The sequence below is a fragment of the Stomoxys calcitrans genome, chromosome 1 (assembly GCF_963082655.1).
Source record: "Stomoxys calcitrans chromosome 1, idStoCalc2.1, whole genome shotgun sequence".
Taxonomy (NCBI): Eukaryota; Metazoa; Arthropoda; class Insecta; order Diptera; family Muscidae; genus Stomoxys; species Stomoxys calcitrans.
The window spans coordinates 221,826,243-221,844,444 of NC_081552.1; the positions used below are offsets into that span (position 1 = coordinate 221,826,243).

Here is an 18,202-nt window from a genome sequence, read left to right on the forward strand (position 1 = left end):
GATGTAAAGTTAATTTCAATATTCTTTTCTTTTAAGAACTCCATCATTCCATGTGATTTCATTCCGAGTTCGTTATCTGTTACAATTTTTTCAATATTTCCATAGGAGCTTAAATATCTTAAGATGCATTTCCTAAATTCGGGGTCTGATCTATTGGTAACACGAGTTATAAGTGCTACTTTACTAAATTTGTCTATCATGGTAACAAATATACTTTTATTTATGGAATAAAATACATCCATATGGATAATTTCATGTGGTCTTCTAGGGGTTTCAGATATTTTATAAGGAACTAGATCTGGATTCCTTTCGTATTTTGACAGCATACAAACTTCACAATTGTTTATAAATTCCGATACTTTCTTATACAAATATGGGTAATAATATTTATCTTTAATTTCTTTGTAGTTTTCATTGCATCCTCTATGGTTATTTTTCAAATGTTCATTAGAGATTATCTCTTCTAAATACTCCTCGTCGAGGATATCAATTAATTTCTTGAGACATCTGACAATTTTTAGATTACTATAATCTTTAAATAAGATTGATTTTAATTTATTAAATATGTCATCATCTACAAATAGTGCGTTTGTTTTTTCGTGATCAAAATGATTTTCTATAATTGTTTTCAGGAAATCATCGTCAAATTCCTTTGCCTTTATTACTTTTCTTTTGTGGTTATGTATGACTGAGTTTCTAATTGATACAGCGCCTGATATTATTTTTTGAAATATAACTTGATTGTCATAAATATTTATTGGTTTTTGCAATTCCTTAATTGAATTTAGATTTTCATTATTGTTAAAATTTTGATTTGATGATATGGTATTATTAATTTCAATTCTACTAAGACAGTCTGCCACCTTATTTAGGTGTCCTTCTTTATAGTTTATTTCATAATCATACTCTCCTATTTGAAGTCTCCACCGCATTAATTTCGAATTTGGCTCTTTTAAGTTATTTAACCATATTAGTGGTTTGTGGTCAGTAAAAAGTTTAATTTTCCTGCCATAGACATATGGCCTAAATTGTTTTAAACACCATACAATTCCAAGACATTCTTTCTCAATGGTGGAATAGTTTATTTCGTGTTCATTCAAAGTTCGAGATACGTATGCAATCGGTTTATCGTTCTGCGATAGAACTCCTCCAATAGCAACATTGCTCGCATCCGTAGTAATTTCAAAAGGTAAACTGAAGTCGGGATAAACTAATATTGGAGCATGAACCAACTTTTCCTTCAAAATGTTAAATGCATCGATGTAATTTATATCTTTTATATCTAAAATCGAGTCCTTTTTCAAGTATTTAGTCATGGGTTTAGTAATGTGTGCATAATTTTTTATGAATCTTCTATAATAGCCCGTCATTCCCAAGAATCTTTTTATTTCCTTTTCAGTTCTAGGAATTTGTAATTTTCTTATAACTTCAATTTTAGCTTGGTTCGGGGACACGCCTTCTTCATTTACTGTATGACCCAAAAATTCGACTTCTTTCCTGAAAAATTCACATTTATCTAATTGAATTTTGAGCCTTGCATTTCTTAATTTGTTAAGCACTGATTTCAAATTTTTTACATGTTCTTCTAGTCCATTGGAAAATACAATAATATCATCCATATAAACCATACACTCCCTTTTCGAAACATTTTCCCTTAAAATATTATCTACCAATCGTTGAAAAGTGCTCGGTGCATTTTTCAACCCGAATGGCATTCTATTAAATTCATAATGGCCGTTATCTACTGAAAATGCAGTTTTTTGTCTGTCCTTTTCATGGACTTCGATTTGGTGAAAACCGCTTTTGAGGTCAAGAATAGAAAAATAATTCGATTTTCCTAACTTGTCTAATATATCTGTTATATTTGGAATCGGATAATTATCCTCAATGGTTTTATCATTTAATTTTCGATAGTCAATGACTAATCTAAATTTCTTCATGCCCGATGCATCTGATTTCTTTGGTACAACCCAAACAGGACTGTTGTATGGACTACTGCTCGGTGCAATAATTCCATTACTTAACATTTCCAAAATCTGTTTTTGGATTTCATCTTTGTATATATAAGGGTACCGATAAATTTTACTTCTTATTGGTATTTCATCAGTGGTATCTATAGTATGCTTAATTTCGTGGGTAAAAGTCAATTTTCCATTATCAGAAAGTAAAACCTTAAAATCCCTAATTAGTTTCTCCAATTCTAATCTCTCCTTAGAATTAAGGTGTTCGGTTCTAATTTTCTTTAGAACTGAATCAACATCTATAATTTCGCTATTGATTTTTCCACTAATATCATTAATATTATGAATTTCCGAAATTTCTTCATACGTCAAAATCACTCCTGTATCTAAAACAATAGGTTTATTTGATTTATTATTAATCTTTACACACACTTCTCCATTTTCACATTTATAAAGACCTTCATTGAGAATTATTCCATTACCCTGCATAATATTATTAATTAATACGTCTCCATTTTCTAAAGGAAGACATATTTTACAATCTTGCTCTCCCGGTGGAATAGTTATCTTTACTTTCGTCGTTATTTTCTCAGAAAGTAATGGCAGTTTTGAACCATTTAGAAGTAAATACATCCCTTCGTAATTTATAATCGCTTTATTTTTCAATAAAATGTCGTTGCCTATTAATCCTTCAAAATTATTATTAAAATTGTAAACATAAAATTCAAACATTTGATTTGGCAAATTAAATTCCCTGAAAGCCTTCACCACGGCTTTATGTGTAACTATATGTGAATTTTTTAAAGCTAACATTTCCTTTGGTCCTTTTAATTGTACTATTTTACTTTGATGAAAAACATTTGGATTCACTAAGGAGTTTGTGGCTCCTGTATCAATCAAAAATTTGCACTTGTTAATTACTATGTAGGTGAGTTCATTGGAGCTGTCTGACAAAAATTTCCAATATCCATTGGTGTTGGTCTATCACTATCATTTATTGGCTGATTAGTTGAATCACTGCTAACGGTGTTATTTTGAAACGGGTTGTTTCGATTATTACTATCATTCTGTCTCGGAATATAATTTTGATATTGATCCTGATATCTGGTATAATTTTGATTCTGATGTTGATTTTGTCTGTGTCTTTGATTTTGATATTTATAGTTTTGATTTTTATTAAAGTTCGTATTTTGATTCACGCTTTTATTTCTATTGTCATGAGTAGAATTTGTTTCGTTTTTATTTGGAATTGGATTAGGATTATAGAAAGCATAATTCGTATCGTAAAGTATTTTCATCGCATTCTCGATATTATTTGGATTTCTACAAATTATAATGGAACGCATTGGTTCAATTAATTTGTTTTTAAATACGTCCAATGCTACCCTTTTATTAGCTGCAATGAGAGCATTGTAGCCCGCTTCGTTTTGATGTAATGATCGAGTTTTCATGTTAAGTCTTCTGAGATAAGTTATTATCTCGTCATAAAAATTCTTTGCATTCGTTTTAAATTTAACTGATCTTAATTTATCATATAACTGTTCATCTGTTAATCTATCGCCAAAGTTGTTAATAAGGGTTTCTTTTAGCTCTGTCCATCTTGTAAGGTGATTGTTTATTTCGGAAATGTCCTTAGCCGGTCCACTTAGTTTTGACTTAATTATGTCTAAAAATATTCCCTTCGACAAGTCATCATAGGTTTCTAAAATTTGCGTAATTCTGTCAACTAAGTCAATAAAGGTGTAGAGTTCGCTAAAACTACCGTTATAAACCGGTAATTTTGATAAATACTTTATAGGGTCAACCGTGACTGCGTTAAGTGCCATTTTACTATTATTTAAATTTTTTTTTGTCTAAATTAAAACTTTTTTCTTTGCTGATTTTTTTTTATCAGAAACAATTTTTTTTTTAGCGTAAAATTTTCACAATTTTTTTTTCACAATTTCTTGATATTCACTATTATTTTCTTATTAGTTACCATAAATTAGAGCTATCAGAAACAATTTTTTTTTTAGCGTAAATTTTTCACAATTTTTTTTTTTTTCACAATTTCTTAATATTCAATATTATTTTCTTATTAGTTACCATAAATTAGAGCTGGTATGTTTCTCCCTCTTTCTTCCTTTATCCGTCGTATGGTTTTTCCTGCTGCCCGGACAAAACCTTTTCCTGGATTCCGAAAGTAAATCCTTTTCGAGGATTTATGTTTTCATCCTTTTTCTTCCTTTATCCGTCGTATGGTTTTTCCTGTTGCCCGGACAAAACCTTTTCCTGGATTCCGAAAGTAAATCCTTTTCGAGGATTTATGTTTTCATCCTTTCCCTGGATGGTGTTGAGTCGTGGATACCTTGTAGGATCCTACCGACTGCGCCAGTTTTAGATACAAACTTCTCTTGTGTAAGTTTCAAGTCTAACTGAATCTTTATTTCAAATTTTCCTTAACGCTAGCTTAATAAATAAATGTTCACAATTAGCTGATGAATTCTTCATAGTATATGTTTTCATTATGGCTCGCTATGGGTGGTCAAATGATATTTGCATTGATCTCTGTTTCTCTGTGGCTGGTTGGGGTAAATGGATTTTGTATATACAAAATCCATTTGCGACAATTTCGTTGATCATGGATTTTTGCTAATGCTGCAAAAATCCATAGTCATAATGAATTAAAATTCTGCGGACAGCGTGGGTGGCCCTGTAACTGCTAACCCCTTGTGAAAATGTTAAATTTTTGAAGCGAAAAAAATTTTCGGGTTAAGTATACAGTATTGAAGATTATGGAGAAAAATTCGCTCAAGTGCAACTCCTATGATTCTTCTTCAAAAAACAAGCTCAAAATCGCATTATTCATATCCGAAAAATGCAAAAAATTAAGTTGAGTTTGAAATGTCTATAATATCCTTAGTTTTGCGAACTTCGAAATTCTGAGGACACCGTTGAATTCGTGAGGAAAATCGCTTTCCGTAATGGTGCTGGATGAAGCAAAACTGTAAAGTTTTCTACGAAAAACATTGCAAAAACCAAATTTTTTTTGGGCGAAAAATTCAAAGTCGTCCTCAAGGCTTAAAACGCTTTAACTTCTTCGTTTTTTCGAATATGGAAAATTCGAAAGCATTCTGCAGTTCGAAATTCGAAGTCGATTCGTAAAATAAACAGAATTACATAAAATTTCACATTTTATATTTTTTGCATTTTTTTAGCAAAGGCTAACCCCTTGTGAAAATTTTCAATTTTTGATGCGAAAAAATTTTCCGAGTTGAGTATACAGTATTGAAGATTATGGAGAAACATTCGCTCCAGTGCAACTCCTATGATTCTTCTTCAAAAAACAAGCTCAAAATCGCATTATTCATATCCGAAAAATGGTAAAAAAAGTCAAGGTGAGTTTGAAATGTCTGTAATATCCTTAGTTTTGCGAACTTCGAAATTCTGAGGACACCGTTGAATTCGTGAAGAAAAACTCTTTCCGTAATGGTGCTGGATGAAGCAATACTGTAAAGTTTTCTATGAAAAACATCGCAAGAAACAAATTTTTTTGGGCGTAAAAATTCAATATGGTTCTCAAGGCTTTAAACGCTATAACTTCTTCACTTTTTCGAATTTCGAAAATTTTAAGGCATTCCGCAATTCGAAATTCGAAGACAATTCGTCGAATAAACAGAATTATTTAAAATTTCGAATTTTTTTTTTTGCATTTTTTTAGCAAAGGCTAACCCCTTGTGAAAATGTTCAATTTTTGATGCGAAAAAATTTTTCGAGTTGAGTATACAGTATTGAAGATTATGGCGAAAAATTCGCTTTAATGCAACTCCTATGATTCTTCTTCAAAAAACAAGCTCAAAATCGCATTATTCATATCCGAAAAATGGTAAAAAAGTCAAGATGAGTTTGAAATGTCTGTAATATCCTTAGTTTTGCGAACTTCAAAATTCTGAGGACACCGTTGAATTCGTGAGGAAAATCCCTTTCCTTAATGGTGCTGGATGAAGCAATACTGTAAAGTTTTCTACGAAAAACATTGCAAGAAACAAATTTTTTTGGGCGTAAAAATTCAAAGTCGTCCTCAAGGCTTAAAACGCTATAACTTTTTCGTTTTTTCGAATATCGAAAATTTGAAAGCATTCCGCAGTTCAAAATTCGAAGTCGATTCGTAAAATAAACATAATTACATAAAATTTCACATTTTATATTTTTTTGCATTTTTTTAGCAAAGTCTAACCCCTTGTGAAAATTTTCAATTTTTGATGCGAAAAAATTTTTCGAGTTGAGTATACAGTATTGAAGATTATAGAAAAACATTCGCTCAAGTGCAACTCCTATGATTCTTCTTCAAAAAACAAGCTCAAAATAGCATTATTGATAACCGAAAAATGGAAAAAAAGTCAAGGTGAGTTTGAAATTTCTGTAACTTCCTTAGTTTTGCGAACTTCAATGTTCAGAGGACACCGTTGAATTCGTGAAGAAAATCTCTTTCCGCAATGGTGCTAGATGAAGGAATTATGTAAAGTTTTCTATGAAAAACATCGCAAAAACCAAATATTTTTTGCCGTAAAAATTCAAGGTCATTTTCAAGGTCAAAAACGCTGTAACTCCTTCATTTTTTCGAATATCGAAAATTTTAAAACATTCCGCAGTTCGAAATTCGAAGTCGATTCGTAAAATAAACAGAATTACATTAAATTTCACATTTTATATTTTTTGAATTTTTTTAGCAAAGGCTAACCCCTTGTGGAAATTTCAAATTTTTGATGCGAAAAATTTTTCCAGTTAAGTATACAGTATTGAAGATTATGGCAAAAAATTCGCTTTAGTACAACTCCCAAGTTTTTTTCCTTCAAAAGCAAGCTCAAAACAGCATGATTGATATCCGAAAAATGCGAAAAAAATCAAGGTGACTATGAAATTTCTTTAACATCCTTAGTTCAGCGAACTTCAATATTCTGAGGACACTCTTAGATTCGTGAAGAAAATCTCTTTCCGTAATGGTATTGGATGAAGCAATACTATAAAGCTGTAGTTACATACCACGCGAGGCACTTCTGGGTGTTTAAGCAATCAGATGTGCCCTCATACGTTCTTTGGGTTGAGTTACATACCATGCGTCTTTTGCTGCGCACGAATTTTTAAAAATCTGCTTATTTATGTCATTTCCAAAGTTAATTTCAATGGAAATTGGCAATGATGTGGTTTAATATGATTTTAGTAAAAGAATTTCTCTACTTTACGGACTGCAGAACAATTTGAAGAGTAAGCATATTCATTTATTTTATTTTGCTCCCTGAAACGCGTTCAAAGTTGAGAGTTGGTTAACTTATTCTGTGTGGTGCGAGCGTGCATTTGTTGTGTAACTCACACAATACAAACCAATCTATTTTCATTTTTTCTGACCGAGTTCTGCGGCAGTCGAGGGCGTTTTTGTGTGCAGAAATACGTTCCCCAGAGATTTAGTGGCTGCCTGGCTGTCTGAGAAGATATTTATGCCAATCGTCGTTATGACATTATATTTTAGCCATTTCACCACTTCCTTAATTGCAAAGATCTCCGCTTGATACACACTGCAGTGGACAGGTAACCTTTTCGATATGACCAGTTCTAGATATTTAGAGTACACCCCAAAGCCCACCTGGTCATCTAGATTGTAATCATCCGTATAGAAGCCTATGTAACTACTGTTACCAGGAATAGTGGCACAGTACTTTTTATCGCAAAGCGGTTCAGGTAGGGTGTAATCCACACTGCCTGAAAGATCGGACATTGTATCAAGAATATCTGTGTCCATACCCGTTAAATGACCAAAGAGAAAGCTGCCTTAGTCTCACAGCAGTGGCCGCTGCAATTTGGGTAACCACAAAGTCAAGAGGCATTAAATTCAGTGCATCAGATGGTGTAGTCCTGTGTGCGGCTGTGATGCACAAACAAGCCATCCCTTGGATCCGTCTGCGTATTGAACAGTAGGTGGACTTTTGAGGCGCCGTCCACCAGACCACAACACCATATAGCATTATAGGTCTGACAACTGCAGTATATACCCAATGCATGACGCGCGGTCTAAACCCCCAACTTTTGCCAATGGCTCTCTTGCAGGTGTATAGCGCAAGAGTTGCCTTTCTTGGCCTTTCCAAAATGTTGGATTTTAAGTTCAATTTCCTATGCAGCAAAACACTCAGGTACTTTGCGCTTAATGTAAATGGAACAATCCCTTCTTCCAAGGTGACAGGTGCCACTGTAGGTAACTTGTATCACCTACTGAAAAGAACTTCTTCTGCCACTTTCAGTATAGCCCACTTGATATTATCATTTTCGTGATAGAAGCAGTTTCAATGAAAAAATTGATTGGATCCATTAATTTGGTGATGAAACGGATTTTTATACCCTCCTCCATAGGATGGGGGGTATACTAATTTCGTCATTACGTTTGTAACACCTCGAAATATGCACCTAAGACCCCATTAAGTATATATATTCTTGATCGTCAGGACATTTTAAGTCGATATAGCCATGTCCGTCCGTCTGTCGGTCCGTCCATTCTTCTGTCGATAGCACGCTAACTTTTGAAGGAGTAGAGCTAGCCGCTTGAAATTTTGCACAAATACCTCTTATTGGTGTAGGTCGGTTGGGATTGTAAATGGGCCAAATCGGTCCATGTTTTGATATAGCTGCCATATAAACCGATCTTGGGTCTTGACTTCTTGAGCCTTTAGAGGGCGCAATTCTCATCCAATTTGATTGAAATTTTGCACATAGTGTTTTGATAGCACTTCCAATAGCTGTGCCAAGTATGGTATAAATCGGTCCATACCCTGATATAGCTGCCATATAAACTGATCTGGGATCTTGAGTTCTTAAGCCTCTAGAGAGCGCAATTCTCATCCGATTTGGTACAGGTTTTGTACAACGGCTTTTCCCATGGCCTTCAACACACGTGTGCAATATGGTCTGAATCGATCTAAAGCTTGACGCAGCTCCCATATAAACCGATCTCCCGATTTTGCTTTTGAGCCCCGAATCGGACTATAACTTGATATAGCTCCTCCTCCTCCTCCGTCCATATTCATTATTCTTTCTTTGCCTAAAAAGAGATACTGCGCAAAGAACTCGCCAGATGAGATCCATAGTTGAGGGTATAGAAGATTCGGCCCGGCCGATCTTAGCACGCTCTTACTTGTTTTTTTTTTGAACCTCATCGTGTACAGAAGGGTTAAAAAAGAATTTTTGAAAAAATAATAACTGAACAGTCATCTGTGAAGTAAAATAAGGATCAATAAGCGATCTTAAGAATCAATCATCTTTATTTTAGAGTTTTGGTTCTTTGTTTTGTTTCGATCGCTAAGATCGTGCTCACCGCTTTTTTTCTTTTTTTTCTCAATAAGGAAAACCCTTAAATTTTCGACCATTTTTTTTTCTGTGAAGTAAAAAAAATTAAAAAAAAAAAACAATTTTCTATCAATTAGCTTCTTCTATTCACTTCAGTGCGTATGTTATTTTTTTAACAATTTTTGTATTTTTTTTCCAAAAAATTTATGTGCAAATATTTGTGTGAGGAAAATTATTTGTTAATGCCAAATTATATTGTTATTTTTTTTAAATAACATTAAGTAAACAAATAAATACATTATTATTATATATATTATATAGACCATAAAAAATATAATATAAAAAAAACACGTATAGATTATATTTTTAAAAAACAAAACATGTATAGATTTAAGAAGATTGTTATAAGAATATAGCAAAATAAAAATATACAAAAAAAAAACTAATTATTAAAAAACCCACACAAAAGAAAATTAAAGAAAATCATAAAATTTATGTACATTAGGTAAAAATAAATAAAGTTATGTAAAAACTTTTGTCACAATTAAAAAAAAAAAAACTAAAAAGGAAGTAACGAAAATAATTACAAAAAGAATACATTAAAATATTGACTTCAAATAAAAACATTTACATAAAAAGTCAATTTTTGTTATCCAATCATCATAATAGGGTAATAATGACTAACAAATTTACACTAAGCTACATTAATAATAACATATATAAAGCTAAAACATAACACTATATAATGTGCCAATATATTATGAAAAATAATGCAAAACCAATATTAAACTAAAGGAAAAAATACAGCTGTAAAAGTATATTTAGAAAAAAAAAAAAAGAAATCAATAAGCAATTCCTTCTTCTCTAGAGAAATAATAATGAACTTGGCATACAAGTATAAATAACACATACAAAAAATAAAACTAATGCTATTTTTTATATGACATGAGAACAAATCAAAAGGCACTTTTAGATACATAATAATAATAATATTAATAAATAATAACAACAACAACACTAATTGATTAAAACAAATGAATGAAACCTAGTTTGCTTTTTAGTATCAAACCCATATTTGTTATATTGCTTTAAGAAGTTGTTAGAATTTGTTGAGAAATGCTTAAGGCAAAAAAGAAAATTGAATTTTCTTTTTTCTCAAAAATTGAAAAAATATGACTTTAGACTTTGCTAATTTTGCTTGCTGATTTTTAAAGAAAATCAAAGCGAGTGATACCAATGTGAAAAGCGATATCCTTCACCAATCCGTAGATGTAATCTTATTTGAGAAATTCAAAAAATTGAAGAAGTTACAGCAACTTGTTGTTCATTTGGGCTAGGAAGGGAGAATTTTTAAATTTTGAACATTTTTAGTAATTTGTAAAGATTTACTCGATTTTCGGGTTTTTTAATGGGGAGACCAACTTATTTTGTACTAAGAACGCATAGTGAATGCACAAAAATCCATTTCAGGTTGAAGTTCGACAAAAAATCTCGATATTAAAATTTTGAAAATTTGGTACCCTATGAAAAAAGTTGAAAATCATTGGCTTGCCAATTATTAAAAAAAGGCTGCAATATGTTTAAATATCAAAACGAGTGATACGAATGTGAAAAATGATTTCCTTCACAAATCCATTGATGTAATCTAATTCGAAAAATTCAAAAAAATGAAGAAGTTATAGCAACTTGAAGTTCACTTGGGCTAGAAAGGGAGAATTTTTAAATTTTGAACATTTTTAGTAATTTGTAAAGATTTACTCGATTTTCGATTTTTGACTGGGGAGACCAAATTATTTTGGATAAAGAACGCATAACGAATGCATAAAAATCAATTTCAGGTTGAAATTCGATAAAAAATCTCGATTTAAAATCTTTGAAAATTTAATAAGGGGGTACCCTATGAAAGGAGTTAAAAATTATCAGCTTGCTAATTATTAGAAAAAAAGTCCACAATATCTTTGAGTATCAAAATGAGTGATACCAATGTGAAAAGCGTCTTCATTCATGGATCCATTGATATAATCTTATTTTAGAAATTCAAAAAATTAAAGAAGTTATAGCAACTTGAAGTTCATTTGGGCTAGGAAGGAAACATTTTGATATTTTAATAGCATTTTAATGATTTGTAAGAGTTTGCTCGATTTTCGATTTTTAACTGGGCATACCAAATTATTTTACATAAAGAACTCATAACGAATGCATAAAAATCAATTTCAGTTTGAAATTCGAGAAAAAATTTCGATTTCAAAATTTTGATGAGGGGGTACCCCATTTGAATTTTTATACCAAGTTTAAATTTTGGTAAATAGTTTCTCTTTGGAACATGACACTTGATGAAATTTGTATAGTTGATTGACATTTTAATTGGACATTTAAATTGTCTGCCTCAAGCTAAGCTCTGAACAACATCTTAAAAGGAAAACTAGAAACAGAAACGAAGAAGGACCTAACACAGAATAAAAAAAGTATTTTATTGCATAGAGTATAAAGTTTTCTATTATAATTAATTGACAAAGAAAAACAATACTTTTATCCATATACTAGATATTTAGCCAATATAAAAAATATAATACAAATCCATAGCTTAAAGCCTTCCCATCCAGCAAATGATTTTTCAAAAAAACTTCAAAAAGACTCAATACAAAAAAAAAAAAAAAAATTAAATGATTTGTTTTCAATATAATTTAAGCCGATTACATTTAGTAAACCAAGTTAAAAAACCTTTAGATTCCAAATCCTCCTGATTAATTGTTTATTTAATAATAGTTTTAAACAATAGAGAACAATGCAAATAAGTAACATGAAATGATGAGAATAATAAACAAAAACAAAATAAATATTTAAAAAAAATTGTTAAATTGTTTTTATTTAATGATTCGACATATTTTCTTAAATTTGTTGTTATACCCTCCACCATGGGATGAGGGGTATACTAATTTCGTCATTCCGTTTGTAACACCTCTTGATCGTCATGACATTTTAAGTCGATCTAGCCATGTCCGTCCGTCCGTCTGTCTGTCTGTCCATGTGTCCGTTTGTCGAAAGCACGCTAACTTTCGAAGGAGTAAAGCTAGCCGCTTGAAATTTTGCACAAATACTTCTCATTAGTGTAGGTCGGTTGTGATTGTAAATGGGACATATCGGTCCATGTTTTGATATGGCTGCCATATAAACCGATCTTAGGTCTTGACTTCTTGAGCCTCTAGAGGGCGCAATTCTCGTCCTTTTTGGTTGTTGGTGTTTTGGTATCACTTTCAACAACTGTGCTAAGTATGGTTCCAATCGCTTCATAACCTTATATAGCTGCCATATAAACCGATCTTGATTCTTGACTTCTTCAGCTTCTAGAGGGCTCAATTATTATCCTATTTGGCTGAAATTTTGCAAAAAGTGTTCTGGTATGACTCTATGATTAGCCGCCATATAAACCGATATCCCGACTAGAATTCTTGAGCCTCCAGAGGCCGCAATTTCTATCCGATTTGACTGAAATTTTGCATGACGTGTATGGTCATGTATGGTTGAAATCGGTCCATAACCTGATATAGCTGCCATATAAACCGATCTTGGGTCTTGACATCTTAAGCTTTTGAAGGGGCGCAATTCTTATCCAATTTGGCTGAAATTTTGCACATGGTGTTTTGGTATCACTTCTAACAACTGTGCTAATTGGTTGAAAATCTGGTCTAAATCGGTTGATCGGTAGGCTGAAATTTAGCAAGAAGTGTTCTGGTATGACTTCCAACAACCGCACTAAGTATGGTTTAAATTGGTCCATAACCTGATATAGCTGCCATATAAACCGATTTTGGGTCTTGACTTCTTGAGCTTTTGGAGGGCGCAATTCTCATCCGATTTGGCCGAAATTTTGCAAGTGTTTTGTTTAGACTTTCAACAACTATGTCAGGTATGGTCTAAATCATTCCATATCCTGATAGTCAAGTATGGTCTAAATCAGTCCATATCCTGATATAGCCGCCATATAAACGATCTCCCGATTAGACTTTTTGGGGTTCAGGAGGTCGCAATTTGTATCCAATATGGTTGAAATTTTGCATATGTCGTTTTGGTATGACTTCCAACAACTGTTCCAAGTATGGTCTAAATCGGTAGATAACCTGATATAGCTTCCACATAAACCGATCTCCCAGTTTGACTTTTTCGATTTACCTGAAATTTTGGAAGTGGTGTTTTTCTATGACTGCTGTTTTTATACCCTACACCACCACTGTGGTACAGGGTATTATAAGTTTGTGCATTTGTATGCAACGCTAAGAAGGAGAAGAGACCCATTGATCCATTGATTCATTGATCGACTCAGAAAGTGATTCTTTCTGATTCGATTTAGCCATGTTTGTCTGTCTGTCCGTCTGTGAGTCCATGTATTCTTGTAATCAAAGTGCAGGTCGTATTTGTCGTCCAATCAACACGAAATTTTGCAGATATCACTTTTTTTTGCCCAAGGGTGAACATTATTGATTTTGGTAAAAATCGGTTTAGATTTAGATATAGCTCCCATATATATGTATCGCCCGATTTGCACTTAAATGGCCATAGCAGCTATAATTTTCAACCGATCTGCACAAAATTTGGCACGGATTGTTTTGTTACTAATTTTAACATACTTGCAAGATTTCATCTAAATCGGTTCAGATTTAGATATAGCTCCCATGTATATGTCTCGCCCGATTTGCACTTAAATGGCCATAGCAGCTATAATTTTCAACCGATCTGCACAAAATTTGACAGGGAGTGTTTTGTTGCTGATCCTAACATGTCTGCAAAATTTTATCAAAATCGGTTCATATTTATACATAGGTCCCATATGTATATATCACCCGATTTGCGCATAAATGGCCATAGCAGCTACAATTTTCCACCGATCTGCACAATATTTGGCACGGATTGTTTTGTTGATGATTTTATTATATCTGCAAACTTTCATCAAAATCAGCTCAGATTTACATATAGCTCCCATATATATGTATTGCCCTATTTGCATTTAAATGACCATAGCAGCTACAATTTTCAACCGATCTGCACAAAATGTGGCACGGATTGTTTTGTTGCTGATCTTAGCATATCTGCGAAATTTCATCAAAATCGGCTCAGATTTAGATATAGCTTCCATATATATGTATCGCCCGATTTGCACTTAAATGGCCATAGCAGCTAATATTTTCAACCGATCTGCACAAAATTTGGCACGGATTGTTTTGTTGATGATCTTAGCATATCTGCGAAACTTCATCAAAATTGTTTCAGATTTAGATATAGCTCCTATATATATGTATCGCCCGATTTGCACTTAAATGGCCATAGCAGCTAAAATTTTCCACCGATCTGCAAAAAATTTGGAACGGATTGTTTTGTTGCTGATCTTAACTTATCTGCTAAATTTCATCAAAATCGGTTCAGATTTAAATATAGCTCCCATATATATGTATCGCCCGATTTGCATTTAAATGGCCATAGCAGCTACAATTTTCAATCGATCTGCACAAAATTTGACAGGGAGTGTTTTGTTGCTGATTTTATCAATCTGCAAACTTTCATCAAAATCGGTTCAGATTTGGATATAGCTCCCATATGTATATATCACCCGATTTGCACTTAAATGGCAATAGTAACTACAATTTTCAACCGATTTGCACAAAATTTGTCGCGGATTGTTTTGTTGCTTATTTTATTATATCTGCAAACTTTCATCAAAATCGGTCCGGATTTGGATATAACTCCCATGTATATGTATCGCCCGATTTGCATTTAAATGGCCAAAGCAGCTACAATTTTCAACCGATCTGCACAAAATTTCGCACGGATTGTTTTGTTGCTGATCTTAACATATCCGCAAAATGTTATCACAATCGGTTCAGATTTAGATATAGCTCCCATATATATGTATCGCCCGAAATGCGATGCATGTTGGAGGGTATATAAGATTCGGCCTGGCCGAACTTAGCACGCTTTTACTTGTTTCTTACTGAAACCTCGCAAGACCCTCGAGCTTGATTTTTCCAGAAGAAACAACAAATAAAAAAAAAATTTAATTGACTTTTTATGTTAATTCCTGCAGCATTACATATAAAAAAATTGGTAAGACTGGCAGTTACACAATTATTACTTCCATAACCAAATTCGTTCAAAAAACTTAAAGCAAATACAATGGCTGTGTACCCCATGTTCCCATACAAAAGCAATTGAAGCCACCATTAGTCCCATGGACCATATCATAAAAGCATACTCGAAATAGGCCACTGTTAGCGATCGATTCATTGCATCATCATGGAAAAATTTAATTTTGCCACTCATAAAGGCATCCCATTGACTATCCCATTTGAATTTCTGCAGGAGACCACTATCGCGAACATTGTGAAGATAGCGATTTAATTGTTCAATGACAATGGAATGCGGCAATAACGTCAAGGTCATGTGGCTTCCAACAATCGGCTCGGATATGATGGTTGCGCGTGGCCTTTTCATGTAAAGCTGTTGAAAGAACAACAACTGGATTAAATCGCCACGACCGGTGTATAATAAGCTCATATTGAGGCGTATGCGTTCTGTTTGCAATTCCGAGTTATTGGCTCGAGCTGTCAATCTTTCATGGAATATGGAGGGTAAATTTTGAATTCCCATGTACCGTGGCATTTCTCCAGTGTGTACCAGTATTCGTAAATTGGTGTGGGCTATATCTTGAATCCTTTGCATTTCTGGTTCATATAGGCGGGTGGTATAAATGCTCGATAGGGAACAGGTGTAGAGATTTGTCAGGGAAAATCCAGTGTACAAAAAGATAAGACATATAGCAAAATGGAACAGAGATTTATAGCGATGAGCACCGCCCACACTAGTCAGGGAAATGTAGAGCACAACACACAAGGACTGCAGCAACGCCTCACTAAAGTCCCTTTTTTGCCTTAGCTGATGATCCTTACATTCACTTGGCATTATGCCCAGCAGCATTACTAACGTGATGAGAGTTATCAAGATGGCTAGCCATATGGCTGGACTAAAAGGTGCTGTTAGCCACAAACTTTGTTTTATTTCTTTGGACGTAGGAGCCATCAGCCAATAGTTGGTATAGAGGAAGGCATCACTCTCCAAAAAGTCCTCAAATGGCCCCAATTGATTTGGTATAAAATCGAATCCTTGAAAATCATTTAGTTTTGGGACATTCCATACATCCAGAAAATCGTGCTCAATGCTACCATTGTGAGTTAACAAGAAATTTTCCACAAGTTTATAATAATAACCACTTCGGATGAGTTTACCCTGCAGATTGTAATAGCTGAAGCCTCTGGGTGCATAGTCCTGATCGGCCACACGAAAAACTTTTTGTTGAAAATTATTCAGCAGAGCCATGTGCCTGAAGTGCGAATAATGAGCCAAACGAATGACTACATTGGCCTTAAATGGGCTGTAGGTCAGAGTCTGGTTCTGCCATAAGACCAACAGCCATGTAAAGCCTTTTTCCAACGCCGCCTTAAATAGCAATGGTAATTCAAATTTTTCACCTGCAAACAGCAAAATGATTTTTGTGTAATGCCTTTTCCACAGCAGCTGTTCGAGCACCATCAATGTCAGATTTAGATTCTGAGAATTCACTTCTGCTATAGTCAGCAAATTCATGTTGAATGTTAGGTGTAGGCGGTTTAACTCCTTTGGAGGAACAAATTGTGTAACCAGCATTTTTGGAACATCAATGTTGGGTATTACATCAAAAAATCGCTTCATATCCTGTGTTGAGTTGGCCTTCAAGTTTACCAGCAACTTTAATTGAATGTCATATTCCTTATGATAATCCTCTAAGATTGCCTTCAATTGACTCTTGAGTTTATCTCCATTAACTTCTTCACATTTTATTACCATTGGAATAAGAATAACAAGAACCAGCATCTGTTGTTGGTATTTGAGGGAACGTACTTTCCTTATCATTCTCGAGCCGCTACTAATGAACATATTTTTGGTTTTTAAAACTTATGGAACGCTGAAGTGCTGAAGTAAAAGAGTGTCAATCTTTAATAAACAATTTGTCATGAGTTTGACATCTCATAAAACCATCAATTAAATGGTAGTTTAGTAACAGCTGTGGCTTTCATGACCCGACATGATGTTCTCGTGTTGGAGTTTAGTTTTATACCCTACAACAACTACTGTGGCACAGGGTATTATAACTTAGTGCATTTGTTTGGAGGTTAGCATATCCGCCCATGACGCTGAACGCCTGGGCTCGAATCCTGGCGAGACCATCAGCAAAAATTTTCAACGGTGGTTTTCCCCTCCTAATGCTGGCAACATTGCAGATGCAAAACTTCTCTCCAAAGAGGTGTTGCACTGCGGCACGCCGTTCGGACTCGGCTATAAAAAGGAGGTCCCTTATCATTGAGCTTTTAACTTGAATCGGACTACACTCATTGATATATGAGCAGTTTGCACCTGCCCTTAGTGGTATGTTCATGGGCAAAATTTGTATATTTGCATTTGCTTGTTACACCCAGAAGAAAGAGAGATAGACCCATTGATTAGTATACCGATCGACTCAGAATCACCTTCTGATTCCAGTAAGCTATGTCCGTCGGTCCGTATCTCTGTCTGTCCGTCTGTCCATGTTAAATTGTGTACCAACTACAGGTCATCCGATCGTCTTAAAATTTAATACAGGCATGTTTTTCGGCCTAGAGACGAAGCCTATTGAAATTGGAAAAAATCGCTTCAGATTTGGTTATAGCTCCCATATATATGTTCGTCCGATTTGCAGTAATAATGCAATAAAATTGCCTTTTATTAACCGATTCTCTAGAAATTTAGCAATAAAGAATTTCTCTTGACTCTCGACATTACTGCGAATTTCATGGAAATCGGTTTAGATCTAGACGTAGGTTAGGTTAGGTAAGTTTGAAAAGAGCGTGCAGGTATTAATCCGCCCC

General features: G+C 33.8%; 1 protein-coding gene across 1 annotated transcript; it reads right to left on the bottom strand.

Moving 5' to 3' along the window:
* Positions 1–10,852: 10,852 nt before the first annotated feature.
* On the bottom strand, positions 10,853–17,234 carry LOC106092971 (uncharacterized). The gene is made up of 2 exons (XM_059368510.1): positions 15,437–17,234; positions 10,853–10,917 (listed from the first exon to the last, which is right to left on the bottom strand). The coding sequence occupies exons 1-2, from the start codon at positions 17,232–17,234 to the stop codon at positions 10,853–10,855; spliced, it is 1,863 nt and encodes a 620-aa protein (XP_059224493.1).
* Between the last annotated feature and the right edge of the window lie 968 nt (positions 17,235–18,202).

Coding starts and splice junctions, on each gene's coding strand:
- LOC106092971 (XM_059368510.1), bottom strand. CDS start 17,234: ATGTTCATTAGTAGCGGCTCGAGAATGATAAGGAAAGTACGTTCCCTC. Junction 10,918..15,436: donor ACATGGGGTACACAGCCATT/GTATTTGCTTTA, acceptor TTTTCGAATTAG/ATTACATCAATGGATTTGTG.